Below are 15,484 nucleotides of genomic sequence, written 5' to 3' on the forward strand. Positions count from 1 at the left end.
TGTAATGGCCGAATTTACAATCTTTTCTATTTGACGCGAACGCAGCACACCAGTTGGCCCATCCTCATATTTTTATCCTACTGCCGCCATTTTGCTTTAGTCTCGTACAGCTGCGGCAGTCAACGACCTGGGACGAAGTCTTTCCTAGACTACACAATTTTATAATCTTTTAAAATCCGAAACTGGTAATTAACATTACATACATTGTTTACGTAACATATTTGGCTGTTACACTGTAGTGTTGAAATATTAATAAGTGAATACCACGGTAATTACAAAATACACAACCGTCTTAGCATTTAGCTAACGCTAACGATAGAAATTGGTGCTTTAGGTAGGCCTGTGTTGTGTGGCATGTGATAACATAACACTGAAGTGTACGAGCGGACTTTGTTAGCGTGCTGAGAGTTTCACATTACATGTACAGCCAGTAGTCAGCAAGGTTAACAAAAACTAATCCATTGTATATTTAACGTTAGCTAACATTATTTCAATGCTGACTTCTAGTCGTACTGCAGTGTGTTTCCATCACTGCTGGGAATCGGTCGTAGTTCGTGCCAGCTAGCTTTGGGCAACTTTTTTTATTAAACAGTAAGTATGGGATTGTTTCCTTGTCTTGGTTTTTGAGCTTGACCACACATATCGTGAACCAACATTGAAGGTGACCTGTAGCGCATGCTATCTGCCAAGGAACGTCGATTCTATATAGCGGTCTGAGATATATTGTTACCCGCAAATTAAGGTCAACGACTATTATGGTTGTGACTCCAGAAGTATTCTGCTTGTAATTCTAGTCAGTAACTTTATGAATCGACATTTTTACCCCGCTATTTCTGTGAAAGTGTTATTTGAGAGTTCATTTTTCCTGCTCCTTAAGATGGAAGCCAGAGTTGCTGTTAAGGCTTATCATCAGTGTGGCACTAAGGCCTCCATGTTTAGACTGAATAAACAGTCCAGGTCTGGGTTCACGAGAAGTGCAAATTCAATAGTTCTTTATTCCGGATTAGATACTTGAAATATGTAAACTGAGGTTGGTGATGCAGTGTAGTAACAGCAAGTTTATCCACTCAGGTGGACCCAGGTTCTAGCTTACTTCTAGTTTGTCCTGTATTCATTATGAAGAGGTAATGGACTCATGATGTTGTATCTCTGCGTGGAAATGTCCAACTGTCTCTTTTGTATTTGTACACTACTGTCTGTCTCCTAATAACCCATTTTCAGTTCCCTGGGGAGTGTTTTTGATTGATTTATAGGTTTAAAACCATCCTCTTGGTCCTTTGTGGGAATCCCTGGATATGGATAGCTTGCCCCCTTCAGAATACATTGGCAGAAGATTTTTTTTCTCTTCAGCATTGATAATCAACAGCTGAAAATCTCTAGAAGCTTGAATATCCTGCCCTTTTTTCCACTGCATCACTCAAATGTCACCAAGTGTGCAAAATGCCTTCAAGCCCAAGAAGAAGCTGAGGATTTTTTCCACCCACCACCCTCGTTTGTCCCCTTTTTGACACATCAATTTAAGCATTTTTTGGATCTGTTTTTTTTTTCCTTCTTCTTTTCTGGCTGTTTAAGTCCCCCTATTTCTTTCTTTCATTGGTTACCCCAATTAATAAAAAATAATAAAAAAAAAAAATCCCCAAAGGACTCTATTGCACCCTCCATCAGTAATGTTTAGCTGTCTGGCGGAGATAAAGATGTCTCAGACAGTCTCAGAAAAGGGATGTCGTAGGAAGACAAGTGTCTCTGGGCGATCCACCCCCCTTTTCCTCTTATCTCATGGATCAAGTCTTCCTTCAGGACTCCATACCACCACGGAGACACCCTACCAACAGTGCACTCAGGAGGGAGACGACATCATAGCCACCTCAGGTAAAGGTGGCACAATACTAAAAACTAAATCCCAATTGGCTCATTTGTACAGACAAAATGACCAATTGAAGACTCAAAATATGTTTGAAGGCTTATTGGCCATTTTATTTCTGTTTCAAATAAGCGTTTACTGTTTTTTGTTTATGTCTCATTCCATTGACATTTTCTTCTCTGCTCATTTCTCAGACAAAGCAGTCTTAAGTAAAAAAAATTCTGAATTTTAGAGATTTTTACTCTTTGCACGCGCTTAAAAAACAGACTGTCCCTGAAAAAATACTCAACTTCAAGATGATATAATAAGGAGGCCAAATCAAATTCTTTCACCATTATCTTTGAACCTCTACACACAGGGGCAGGCAGGTGTTTTTCGGAGAACAGTTTCCCCATCTGGTGCTGTGAAGACATGAGCTTGGCTTATTTCATCTGAAGTAGACTGCTGCACTGAAATAACAGCATCTCCCTTCTCTCGTTTTGTTCTCATGTCATCATTGTTTTTACACGAGACTTATGTGTGTATGAAAACCCATAGGTTGTGTAAAACCCAAATGATATGATACTGTACTTAATTCCAGTAAGAATCCTAAATGTACTTGTAGGTTAGAGCAAGTCATTGTATTTCGTATGAAAAATAAACTACTGGTAGGCTTCTTGGTAGCAGTTTTACATGTGCAGCTGTGTTAGAAAGCTTCTAGTGATTTAATGTAATGGAGTAGGGTTTCTCTTTCTCATGTTTTGCTGCGCTCTCTGTTCTCAGGGAGAGTCCTGTTGGCCCTGAAGAGAACCAGCTGCTGGGCTAAAAGGTCGTAACCCCATCACCACCGTCACTTAAGACGCATACCAGCATTACTATGACCAACCATGGAGATGACTGCTACTTCTTTTACTATTCCACCTGCACTAAAGTAAGCAAAGTTTGAGCACAAAGCTTACATTTTCACACGTAATGTGACCAGTTGGAAAGTGACTGGTGACAGTAAGTAAGAGTCTCAGTGTCTTACTGTTTGTCATTTGTTGTGCAGGGGGACAGTTGCCCCTTCCGACACTGTGAGGCAGCTATGGGCAATGAGACCGTCTGCAACCTCTGGCAAGAGGGACGCTGCTTCCGTACCGTTTGCAAGTTTAGACACATGGAGATCACAGTAAGCAAAATTTAAAAATTTGTTTAAAACTGAAACCTCAAAAACATCTCATTCAAGCTTTGCCCACTCGAGGCTGTGTGTGTCTTGAATGGCCATTACCGAAGGGTAGAAAAAGTCTCCCTGTAAAGCTGGGCCAGGAGTTCCGCTCCTGTCTCTGGACCTATTGGGAGGAACACTTAATATGCTGTAAAAGCAGCCTCACAACAAGGCAGTATGCTACAGTACAATGAATGCAGTTCACAAAAGACTGGCATTTAATATTAACTTACATAAGCAGTTGCTCCTCATAATATGAGTTGAAATGCATGTAGATTGTTAAGTTTCATTTGTGTTTTTCCAATATATTTATGAAATGTGCAGTGTGTCATGTAAAATACTTGCCTTGAAGATCAGGCTGATTGAAGTACTGGCTCTGTCTCCATAATATCAGAGATATAGCTCCAACATTGCAGTCCAAAGCCATGTGTTCAGACATCTGAACCATATTTTGCTAGGAGAAACAATAACATCAGTGAGAGTGAAAATAGCAATAGTTTGAATTCAGCTGTGATGTCACATTATTAGGGCAAATTTTATGCACATAGATCTGATTGAGACTTGATCAGCCCATTTCCTTCAGGTTGCAGTGACATGTTGTTTATCTCTTTCATCAAAACAGAAAAACCGAAAGGAGATATCTTGTTATTGGGAAAACCAAGCAGCCGGCTGCCAGAAGCCACACTGTGCCTTCTTCCACGAGAAGCCCCGCTACATTGATGGCATGTTTGTCCCACCTGATAAAAGTGAGTGGGCTTTGTGTAAGCAAACACACTAACAATTGAAATGTAGAGAGTTTAAGATAATTTGATATCCATCTGTTAAAGAAGGTAAAGATAATCTGTGTAATTCTTCCAGGTCTAAGCAAGAATGAGGAACAACCACATGAGGAACCAGCCCCCCCACCAGCTGCTCCTCTCCCTACTGCAGCCAATCCTCAGCTCAGAGGTGTCATCAAGACAGAAGCTCAGGAGCCAGTACCGAGCCCCACCCACCCACCAGTGGTGATTAATCCAACAGATGATGATGAGGATGAAGATGGTAAACTGAATTACATCTTAAAATGACTTCTTTATCTCTACTAGTCTTCATTTTGAGACAGAATGTTCCTTGTGGTCTTAATCACTCACATGTCTTCATCTTCCCAGACCAGTTCTCAGAGGAGGGAGAGGATGGCAAGATTGGCCCTTCTTCTAGAAAACTGCCTAAATCAGGTGAGATGTTTGGACATCTGTGTGTGTCCACTAAAAGTGTTTTTACCACCAACAGGATCCCTACAGAGACACACCTTTTTGTCAAAGCGTAAGAACCGAACCTTATGACCCCACTTGAATATGTGGGGGGTCAACAAATTTTCTTGGAAAAAAAAAATCTAATTACTGGACAACAGAAACTGGTAACTCCTGTCCATCATGCAGTGGATTCAGTGCAGCTGCCGTGGTAGTACTGCTGTCTCTCCCCAAAATCAAATACTCATTTACACTATCAAACGTATGGATTTTTTTTTTTTACAATTCAAGTATAAATTCAAATTTAGAATAGAGTTACTCTGATTAAAAAATGAGCTGGGCATACCTGTTGACACTGGGATTTGAAAATAAGGGAAATTTTCCATCCCATCACCCTTGCTGCTGTTCACACACCCCTTACATTTAGACAAGAGTACACACTGTGAATCACAGTTTTGTGACTCCTGTTGGTCATGCAGTGCATTCAGTGCAGCCACCATGGTGGTGCTGCTTTTTTCCACGATCACATGTTGATCTTCGTATTGAATGTATGGACTTTTTTTACAATTCAAATATATATTCAAATTTAGAATGTTCATTGACAGCGTCATTAGAGACTAAACTTTGGAAGCATAATTAATCATAATTTATGACCAAAGCTGTACTTCTTCCAAAATTGTGTGTTTACAAGATAATGCTGTGCCTTGACAGATGACTCACTGAACTTTGGAGTGAGCACACTGGAGGAGATCCGGCTGAGGAAGGCTCTGAAGGCCAGCATGAAGAGAGCTGGTTACCCCATCCAGAGTGCAGACACCTCAACCAACAGGGAGAAAGAAAATATCCGGGCATTCTCTCAACCAGGCCTGCAGGAGACGAGAGATGGTAAAAAGCAGGATACTCAACGCTCTCTGCATCATTTCTCCCATATTCTACTTATTCGCTACTTTCCTATTATATCTTTAACTCTCAAAATATTCTGGAATATGATTTTTAGGGTTTGTGTCAATTGATGAGCAAACATACAGTTGATGAAATATGTATTATTGATCAAAAGAAATGTGAGCGTCAGATTAATAATGACTCCAGAAAACTTTTGTGCTAGCTTGACAGTGAGTAGATTAGTAGTACTGCATTGTTTGGACAAAACAGTGAGTGGAATATAGCTGTTGACAGATAAGAAATGGCCTAATTCACTGACATATATTTGTCATAGTTTTGAATCTGTCTATCTGTCTTATATGTGTTTTGGCTCAGTCTCTAATGTGATTATGACCCTGTTCTGAACCAGCAAACGGTCCCTCTTTTAACCTAGGTTCACTTATCTTTGAAGAAACTGAGAGGCCACGAGGCAGTGTGGCTGAAAGGCTTGGAAGGAAGATGCCCAGCACTGGTAAATTTGCACTCTTGTTTAACATCATCCACAGATTTTATTCCAGTGCTAATAATGATAATCTCAGAGTGCAGATTAGAAGCTCATGACTTGTCTTTGGTATAGATGTGAAAAGTGGAGAAGGTGTCCCCCTGAGAAGGAGTCTGGCTGAGCGTCTGGGCAGAGTTGTGGATGAGGGAGCGCCATCAATGCCCCCTAAGAAAGGTGAGTAGCACGAGCACCTGTAGCCTTTTACTCCAAATCATGCTGATAATAGATGATGTATCTTAAGATAAAAAGCAGTTTTTCAACAATGAAATATGTGTATAGAAACAGGTTGTTGTTTTGATGGGGCTCAGAATTTACGTTCTAGAATTATGATATGTCCATTTAAACTTGTTTTCTTCTGCAGCTTTGAAGCCCATTAAGGAAAGACTTGGATTGTCTACAGGGTCTGTTGCCACGCAACCAGGTAAGAAATATGAAGAAGATGAGAAGTCAACTTTGTCAATTATTTGGTCTGAAAAGATGTTAATGATGGACTTTTTTTTTTTGTCCCCCACCTTTCCCAACAGCTGAAACCAACAGAGAGTCAACGAAAGCTCCTGAGCAGATTCACATCAAAACTCTGGAGGAGATCAAACAGGAGAAGGCCGCAAAGTGTCAGTCTCAGTCAAAAGGTGGCCCTTCAGTCATGGCTCTAGAAAACAACAGCACCAAAACCACCAAGGGGCTCAAACGAGCCATCACCATAAAAGAGCACTCTGTCAGCCATGTTAAAACGTTCTCTGAGATCCTTTGTGCCAAGAAGAAAAGACAGCAGGAGCAGCAAGAGCAGAATACGACGGCAAAACAGTCTGCGGAAAAGGCTCCAGGCAAGAGCCAGGTAGAGTCTGACACAGCCAAGCCTGGTCCTGAGGCTCCAAACCTTGGGGGTATTAGAGTAAAGACCTTGCAGGAGATCCGCAGAGAGAAGGCAGCGAGGACTCAGGCTCAGCAGACCCCGGAGACTGAAAACAAAGAGAGCTGTGATACTGAGGAAAGCAGTGCAAAGAAGCCACGCCTGCTGCGCGTCAGGAAACTGGCCTCCCAAAGTAAGACAGCATTCATCACAATTTAGAGCGTTGTTCTCTGTGTGTTGACACAAAGAACGTATGCAGAATTGTTATTAATTCTACTACTGTAAATGTCTTTCAGATTGGATTACATTTGGAGTTTGCTTATCCTCATCTTACATACCATGTTTCTGAATTTTTGTCATCCTTTTTATGTTGAACTCAGCAGGCAACATCACACCAGAGAAGAGTGCTGAAGTGATAGAGAAGCCACCGAAAGGTCACACTGCTGCTTCTGAGGTATAGTCTCTGAGATACTGCAGTATTGGCTGTGGTTGCTTGTTGTTGTGTTGACTATGTGATGGTCATTTTCCTGTGTCTTTCTAGACTAATGTTACCAACGGTAATAGCGTCAAGGTCAAGACCTTCGAGGAGATCATGAGGGAGAAGCGCCTTCGCAAGCAGGAAATGGAAGAGCAGGCCCAAGGCTCAGGTGAAGCAGAACCTGGTCAGAAGCAGACCACTGAAGGAACCCTGAAGAGGAAGGTTCCTGTTAAAGTCACTCTTACACTGCCGGGCTCGTCACCTTCCTCCAGTGCCCTGGACCCTGACACTACACTTTCCACCCAGAAGGTCCCTGTTCGTAAGCCGATCCCCCTCAAATCCAAGGCTGCTCTGAACAGCAAGACTTCTCCTGGTACAAGAGGTGCTGCTGCTCCCTCAGGCCTTGTGAAGCAGAGCTCTTCTCCACTGGAGGCTGAGACGGAGTCCTGCTCTAAGAGCCCAAGCACCCTAAGGGAGGTCCCAGACAAAAACACAAGAAACTCTACCACATTGACACCAACTAAGCAGACCAGAGCGTCTCCTCAGGGTGCTGTCTCAGAGGCCCTGCCTGCTGATAAAACACTGAACAATAATCGGAAGAAATCCCCAGAACACACTACAGATACCAAAGGTAGAGTACAGTCTGTGCATTTACATCCAGTTGAGTGATGTTATTGTCATTTTTCTGCAGATACCTGATAACTTGAATGGCATGTCAAAAAGTATTGCTTTATTGGGGTGTGAAATCTAGAGAAAGCTCATCGTTTGGCCACATCTACAAATAACTGGGCTTCAGACAGGGTCTGTACAAAGTACATGTGTGCAACAATGTTACACACAGGGAAGATAGAAAGAAAAGATCAAGAGCTCTTCGACTGTGGGATTCTATGTCATTAAAACTTTGCTTCCTCTTCAGTGAGGCCCAAACTGAATGTGAAGCCGTCTGTCATGAAGCCTGCGGTGCAGGTGAAACCAGGTCAGAAGAGGAGAGGAGCAGAGCGGTCTGCCGTGGCTGCTGTTAAACCTTTGAACAGCGCCTCCACAGTGCTGGAGGAGCCACTGCAGGAGACAACAAGCAGAGACAGACAGGTAGGTCGGCAGGCTGGGCCAGTGATGGTGAATTTATATGTCCTATTAGTGTGCAGTATGTACCAAGACCGTTTCAAATGTGTCTCAAGTTAATTTGACGCGGCACATATCATGTTTCGTTTTGTAGTCCCATGTATTTCCTCAACTGTGTATATTGCAGTCATCTTTGTATTTACTTACTTTTTCTAATGCTTTCTGCAACACATATTTAACACACTTCTGTTTCAGTTTTTTGTATCCTGTACAGTTTATTCATGCATTTCTACTCAACGTGTCCACACATTCTCATTCACAGTGCCATTTGGCTTAAATTGTTTAATACACACATTTACACTGTTAGTCTCCGATGTATTTGGTCTCTTTGTTATATTCTGCCTGCAGCTAAGCGAATTGTCAAGTAAGGTAAACAGTCTAGTGCTGTTAATGACCTCCAGTGACCTCCGTTTTCAGGTGTTCCCATCTTCCAGTGCAGAGGCTCAGCTGAGCTCTACTGTTCCCCCTAGTCCCAGCACCTTGTTGGACTCAGGCTCCAGCCCACTGAGAGAGGAGCTCCAGACTGTCCCTGTCTTCAAACACAATCTGAGCCAAGAAACCAAGCCGACTGTCAGTGTTCCTTCTGCCAGGGAGGCCTGTACAGTCCCCCAAAGGTAAAGGTCCACAGAGAGCTTAAACTTCAACTTCAAATCTGAACAGGAACACTAACGAAAATATCTGTAGGCAGGTGTGGGAGAGATAACTGGCAATTTCTTCACTATTATCAACCGATTGTATGATTCTGTGATCACAAAGAAATGCTGATTTTACAGAATACCACCAGACAGTATTTTTCTGTTGACTTTGTAATGTTTGGTTGACTGTAGAATGTGAACTCATCACTCCCAAAGAGAGGAGTGTGAAACTCTGGTTAAGAACAATCAGTCATAACATCCCTTCTTACAAAATTTATTCAGTTTGTATAAGAATGAGACGATCCCAGTGAAAACTGATGAAAGCTGCTGTGATGTTTTTTCACATATGACATGAATGAAGCATTGTCAGATACCACATAAATAACAAGACTCTCTGTATATTTCAGCCCGGTCCTGAAGAGTCCCACTCAGCCCAAGTCACGGAGAGCGAGCACAGCTTCCCGCTCCATCTCCACCTCGAACGCCGCTGCCTCCACCTCCGCTGTTGACGACTTCGAGGACCTGATCAATGAATTCACTGACGACCATCTGGAGGATGAGGATGTGGACCCTGCCATTGGAGAGGATGACCTGCTGCAGGAACTGTCAGAGATGATTGACAGCTAAGGGCTCCATTGAGCACAATCAACACCCTGCCCCAACTTGTCTCCCACAATTTTGTCTGGTGACTCTATATTTTAAGGAAATCAAGACCATCACCCACTATACCACAAAGTGTTTCAGAAAGACATTTCTTTTTCTTAAAAGTTCTGCTCATTTTAAGCTTTAGGTTCAACTTTGTTGTTCCTGTTTTCATTTCCTGTCCAAATGATCATCTAATGCCCCAGGACTTGCTCTGCAGTGCTTAGATTTTTTTTTATCATGTCTGTTTATGATCATTGTGAATTTTTTTCCAGTCCTGAAAAGAGAAAATGAGAAAAGCTCTGGTGCTGGGAGATGTGAAGAACATCCTCTGTTTGTCAGGAATTCCTGGAAGTTAAATGTTGGGAATGATGAGTGTGTCATTTTAGAGAGAAATCATATGTGTATACTGTGTATGCAAAGGGAAGAGCAAGCTCAAACTATAAATAATGGATACTGCACTTAACAGTAGCCTGCCCCCAGCAGCTTGTGTTTTTTTTTTAACAGTGAGTGGACGAGACTGCCATTGCCCAGCTAGTTTCTAGATTATGACAATTATATGTATGTTTCACTTTAACGATGACCCTGTCATTAAAGCTCAGGCCAGTACCTGAGAGGACATCCAAAGTTTGAGTCATGTTACTGTTATTGATCATTTTATCCATCAGGTATGTGTACTCTAGATTTTCCACTAAGATCTTATGCAGTGCACCTTCTTCTGTCTGTGATGGTCTGTTAGCAGTTTTGTAATGTTTGAAATGTGTATTTTTTTAAGCAGTTCTTCTATTCAGTGGGCATACTTTGGAACAACTAGTCTGGGTTAAGTGCTCCTGTTATTTGTTAATTAACACCTCAGGGACTGTTTCTGATGTTTCTATGTTCTTTATATGATTGACTAATGCTGTATTTCAGTTCAACAATGCTGTCTTTGTCTTTTTCTCTTTGTGTTCGCATTGGTTTATCAGTGTGTTCTGAGAAATGATGAACTTACTTTTGGTCTTAATATGCGTTTGTTCTGTCCTGACCCTCCCCCACAAACTTCCTGTTCAAAGTGACTTGTACAAATTACTGTGTAAATAAAAAATACTTTTAACTTTGTGCCACGCTTTGGAACCAACATCAAGTGTCCATGCAGGAGAAAAATACTAAATTTACATCTATTTTGCAAACTAGCTTGTAACAAACACCTCCATCTATTTCATTCCACACAAACAATACAGTGAGGTAACAGTATGTAAATTGCAACCCTGATTCCAAAAAGTTGGGAATATGTGTAAAACAAAAAACAGAATGCCATCATTTGCCAACAAACAGTTTGCTGACAGCAGTTGTCTGAAGTGTTCCTGAGTCCATGTAGTAATACCACTAATACCACTATATATATATATCATGTGTTCACAACGTTGTGAACCTCTCTCCATCCTTGCTTGTTAATGACTGAGCCTCTCCAGGATGCTCTTTTCATACCCAATCATGATACTATCAGCTGTTACCAACGAACCTGTTTACCTGAGGAATCTTCCAAACAGGTGTTTTTGGAGCATTCCACAACTTTCCCAGCATTTTGTTGCTCCTTTCCCAACTTGTTTGAAATGTGTTGCTGGATCAAATTCAGAATAAGTAGATGTTTACATATACACGTTTATTTATTTATTCCCTACACATTTCTGAAAAGTCCTACCGGCTCTGAAGGAATAGCCTCTAACATTGTAGCAAACTCTTTTGGGGGTGACCAAGTGTTTGAAATTAGAAAGAAATTCTGGATAGGTTGATAGAATTGGAATTTATCAACTGCCTGACTGAAATGAAATTGTTAAGAAATCACTCTTTGAAAGTAGGATCCTAACAGATTATCACTCTTGTTCCATATATTGTGCATATGAGGTATTCTGTGTATTATGGATGTATGAAGTCACCTCCATGTTCCCATTAAATACCGTGCACAGAGCAGACTTGTCATAGTAGCTTAAAGTTATGCCCAGGCCACAGACCAGCACTCCTGTGCCATCCTGTCCTGTTCTGACTACCTTGCCGCAGGTTTTCTGTTAGTCTGTGGTACTAAACACACCTTTATATGGTAATATACTCTTCATATTTACTGAGCTTATGAACTAAAATAATTTAGGTTTTCAGACTAGAGTTTGACTCAAGGCCACGAGACGTGGGACACTTTATGACACTATACTTGAGTAGCACAAACTCCTTAACAAATTAAAAATTAAACAAACACCACAAACCAACATGCATGCAGGGAATCAGGGTTTTGGGGGCTCCTGAGGCTCTGGGTCCCCAGGGCAGTCCCCTGCTTTGCTGGTTGGTAATCGAACCTTGCCACTAACAGATACAAGTTTCAAAGCAGTTCTGGAGAAACATGAACGTCTATATAATAAGCATTTGCGAAAAGCATCAAGTATAGCTGGGGATCATATCAACACCTCAGCGTTTGGGAAAAGTTCACGTAAACCACGTCTCTGGTGTAGTGTGGTCTCCTGTCCAGACGGTGGCGGTACAAACCACCAGAATCCTTCTGAACACTGACAGCACGCAGAAGCCGGTATGCGTCTACTTCCGGGTTAGTGGATGTAAACAGAAGGACGTTCCGCCTCTGGAGACAGCAGGAGAAAACATGACCAAACTGGAGCTGTTGAACGTGTTTCTGAACGACAGGCTGACAGCAGCCGCCGAGGAGATTTTTCGCGCCGTTAAAGACACGGTGGTGGAGTACCAGAGCGAAATACTGCGCTCCAAAGAGGAGAACGAACGGCTCAGGCGGCTCCTCAATGTAGCCGTCCAGCGGCTCCTATTGCAGCCAGGTGAGGACCAGCAGCTGGCGGCTGTCCTGCTTGTCATTGATATGCTCTGTTTACTAATGAAATGAATTTTTCGCCAAATCTCATCCAAACGATAGTTTAAATTAAAACAACTCCACCAATAATAATAACAATAAACATCGACCACAAAACATCAGTGAGAGAAAACAGCCAAGAATGCAGGTTTGTTTGCAGTCTTTTCTCCCAGAAGCTCACATTTGTGCAGCTCTCTAAATGATGAATACAGTGACTTTAGTGATCGCATATTTAAGTGTTTGGGCTGTGCGGTGATTCATAAATCATAAATAATCATGTCATAAATCATTGTCCTTACATACAGCTAATTCTAAAGCAAGATAATGAGGTCTACAAGTACAAGCACTTCAACATGTTCCAAAAGTACAAAATGACTTCAGACTTCAATATTGTAGCAACTCATGTTGAATTCTAATGTTATGATGATGTAGAGTGATACTTATTTACTTTGTCCATGTTGCCCATCTGCCCTGCAATCGACTGGCGACCGGTTCAGGGTGTACCCCGCCTCTCGCCCGTTGACAGCTGGGATAGGCTCCAGCCCCCCCGCAACCCCGAAAGGGAAAGTCGGTATAGAAGATGAATGAATGAATGTTGCCCACCTCACTTAATACAGTCATTGTTTTTTTGGCGAATAGAACAAATAAGTCATAAAGTAGAATTGCCTCTGATAGCGGCTATAAAGTTATGGAAGCACATTATGATCATGTTTTCAAGAATCTGGATCTAGTTGTATGATAGCATACTACCTTACTTTCTTTCTAACAAATTGTCTACAAACCCATTTGAGAATATAGTGTAATGTTTTCAATGTCAGCCAGAGCCAAGAGGCTCATAAGGGGACTGTTGATACGGGACGTGTTGAAGGGATGGCAGGCCTTGGCTACTCAGTAACAGAAGGAAAAATAAAGGAGAATGACTGAGAACTAAAGAGAGAACTCTCTAATGTTAGAGTTGACTGGAGGTCAGACCCCAAGTTAAGTCACGTTTCATTGAGTAGTTGGGGAAGCTGAACATCTTCAGATATTCAGATTATTCCAAACTGGTGTCATTCTGTATTTTTCTTATTGCCAACAAATCCTAGAAGAAGACTAGAACCAAATATGTGTTACATTGTCTTTCAAGACTTTCTGACTTCTCTTCTCTGTTTCTCAGTTTTACTGAAGATTTCTTCCAAATACATTGTTTAATGTTTCCTAAAATAACTGGTCACTGTAGTTTTCAGCAAATGTTTCTCAAACAGGATGACACGGTGCATTTGTTCATTTAATAGGGACTATTTGCTAGCTGCGGATTAATCCACATTTGATGAACTAGTGAGTATTTTGGACAGCAGGACCGTTTGTGTGTGTGTGCGTGTGTGCGCATCGTAATGGAGGAGCATGTCACACAGTGCAACAGTGTGGCTCACTGATGTGTTTTTATAGTTTTTGGACAACAATGGAACTCACACAAACCCAATATCAGAGCAGAGATGAAGACTATGTACGCTAAATTTAGCAGTACAACCTATCAATTCATCTTATCTTATCTTATCTTAGAACTGAAATAGTTTCATAAGGTCTACGTGATTTCTCATAAGCAAGATTAGAAAATAGAACTTTGTTTCCATGGAAGAGTAAAAAATAAAAATATACAAAAACACCACAGAGAAGACACACCTAACACCTAACATGACTGTGATGTTTGTAACCTTTCAGAGCCTCACTCTGTTCAGCCCCAAGAAGATGGTCAGTCCTGTGAGTCTCAGTGGAGCGGCAGTGTGGAGCTGCTGCCACAGATCAAAGAAGAACCAAAACTCAGAAACATTCAAACAGATTGTTCACAAGAAGCGAGAGACTCAGATGAAGGAAGCTGCAGTCATGTCGAGCCGCTGCAGAGGCCAAATCCTCCACCCGCTCAGACTGTGTGTAGCAGACAAAGGGTCTCTCCACCTCCACTGACATCCCAGGAGATAAAGGCAGAGAGTGACAGAGAGGACAGCAGGAAACAGCAGCCAGCCAACAGCTTACCATCCCCCATGACTGTTCATTCAAACTGCAGAGCAGCTCAGAGCAGTTTTTGTGCCAGCACTGCAAAGAGTCACAGGACGCAGAAAACAGATCAGCAGGTGAAAGGGCTGCTTCGCTCAAATGGAAAACAGAGCGCACACATACTGCAAATTAAGAATGTGAGATCCCTGAAGGCACCTCCATCTCGCTCCTCTCACCCAAGCCAGAGCATCCAGAGGTGGCACAGCTGTAAAGAGTGCGGGAAGGGCTTCAGCTTTGCCTGCCAGCTGGAGGTCCACATGCGCTGGCACACCAAGGAGAAGCCGTACAGCTGTGCAGTGTGCCGAAAGAGCTTCACTACAGTCAGCATGCTGAAGAGGCACCATCGCATCCACACAGGGGAAAAGCCCTTCCGCTGCCATGTCTGCGGGAAATGTTTCAACCAGTCAGCGCACCTCAACACCCACTTCAGGCTCCACACCAGAGAGAGGGCCAGCTGGAGCCGAGCACCACACTCCAAGTGAAAAACTACCCTGACGATCTGTAAACTTTAAATGCTTCAAGTGGCAAACTTCCAGGTTTAAACAGTGTACAATTATGGTGTTTGACTGTGTGTCTTGTCTGTTGTGCAATAAAGTGTGGTACATAAAGATTTCTGATCCATTGATTGTGTTGTTGAACACTCAAAGGAATTACAAGGATAATTTTATGGAACATTTTACCTGCCAATGTTTTCATATCTAAAAAGTGTAGACATGGTGACAGTACAGACATGGTGACAGTGGTCACCACAGCTGTACAAGGGAAGCATCATGAGCAGAGAGACAGACAGGATGTAGGTTAATTGGAAATATAAATGAGAGCAAACACAACTGAAATGTCAGTTATGGTTGTCCACTGCATTGTAAAACTGCATTTGAACTGATTGACAAGGTCAGGAGCCCTCATTGGCCTCCCACCCACAAAAAGTGACAATAGACCTTTCTCACAGCACACATTTTGACTTGTCATAGCAAGAAAAGCAGAGGTGTAACTAATAACTAGTTCCTAATCTCTTTCTCTGAAAATAACATGCAAGACACAAAATAGAAACGTAAAGATCTGAACCACACAAGGGTGATTGTAATAATAATTTGATGTGGTTTTTGCCACAAAATGTTCAATTATCCAGTTAGAAATACTTAAAACAGCATCTGCACCTTCGCACTCATTGAAAAATGTAGA

The 15,484-nt window shown here is 42.0% G+C and overlaps 2 protein-coding genes across 5 annotated transcripts; both read left to right on the forward strand.

The window, feature by feature from the left end:
* Nucleotides 1-85: 85 nt before the first annotated feature.
* On the forward strand, nucleotides 86-10,521 carry zc3h11a (zinc finger CCCH-type containing 11A). 4 transcript variants are annotated; one of them, XM_076749872.1, is made up of 18 exons: nucleotides 105-185; nucleotides 508-591; nucleotides 1,798-1,869; nucleotides 2,624-2,771; nucleotides 2,889-3,008; nucleotides 3,667-3,790; nucleotides 3,903-4,085; nucleotides 4,193-4,258; nucleotides 4,985-5,158; nucleotides 5,589-5,666; nucleotides 5,772-5,870; nucleotides 6,058-6,117; nucleotides 6,221-6,739; nucleotides 6,927-7,000; nucleotides 7,088-7,655; nucleotides 7,941-8,113; nucleotides 8,564-8,760; nucleotides 9,189-10,521. In XM_076749872.1, exons 4-18 carry the CDS (start codon nucleotides 2,718-2,720, stop codon nucleotides 9,406-9,408), a joined length of 2,709 nt encoding a protein of 902 aa, XP_076605987.1. In that variant the 5' UTR covers nucleotides 105-185; nucleotides 508-591; nucleotides 1,798-1,869; nucleotides 2,624-2,717; the 3' UTR covers nucleotides 9,409-10,521. The 4 variants fall into 4 exon arrangements, with proteins under 4 accessions (XP_076605995.1, XP_076605968.1, XP_076605978.1 ...); XM_076749863.1 differs by lacking the exon at nucleotides 508-591 and having other exon boundaries at nucleotides 99-185; XM_076749880.1 differs by having other exon boundaries at nucleotides 86-1,869; nucleotides 6,930-7,000.
* A 1,489-nt stretch (nucleotides 10,522-12,010) lies between these two features.
* Nucleotides 12,011-14,907, forward strand: LOC143331916 (uncharacterized). The gene is made up of 2 exons (XM_076749084.1): nucleotides 12,011-12,236; nucleotides 13,970-14,907. Exons 1-2 carry the CDS (start codon nucleotides 12,050-12,052, stop codon nucleotides 14,782-14,784), a joined length of 1,002 nt encoding a protein of 333 aa, XP_076605199.1. The 5' UTR covers nucleotides 12,011-12,049; the 3' UTR covers nucleotides 14,785-14,907.
* The last annotated feature ends 577 nt before the right edge of the window (nucleotides 14,908-15,484 follow it).

Source organism: Chaetodon auriga, chromosome 2 (genome assembly GCF_051107435.1).
Source record: "Chaetodon auriga isolate fChaAug3 chromosome 2, fChaAug3.hap1, whole genome shotgun sequence".
NCBI lineage: Eukaryota > Metazoa > Chordata > Actinopteri > Chaetodontiformes > Chaetodontidae > Chaetodon > Chaetodon auriga.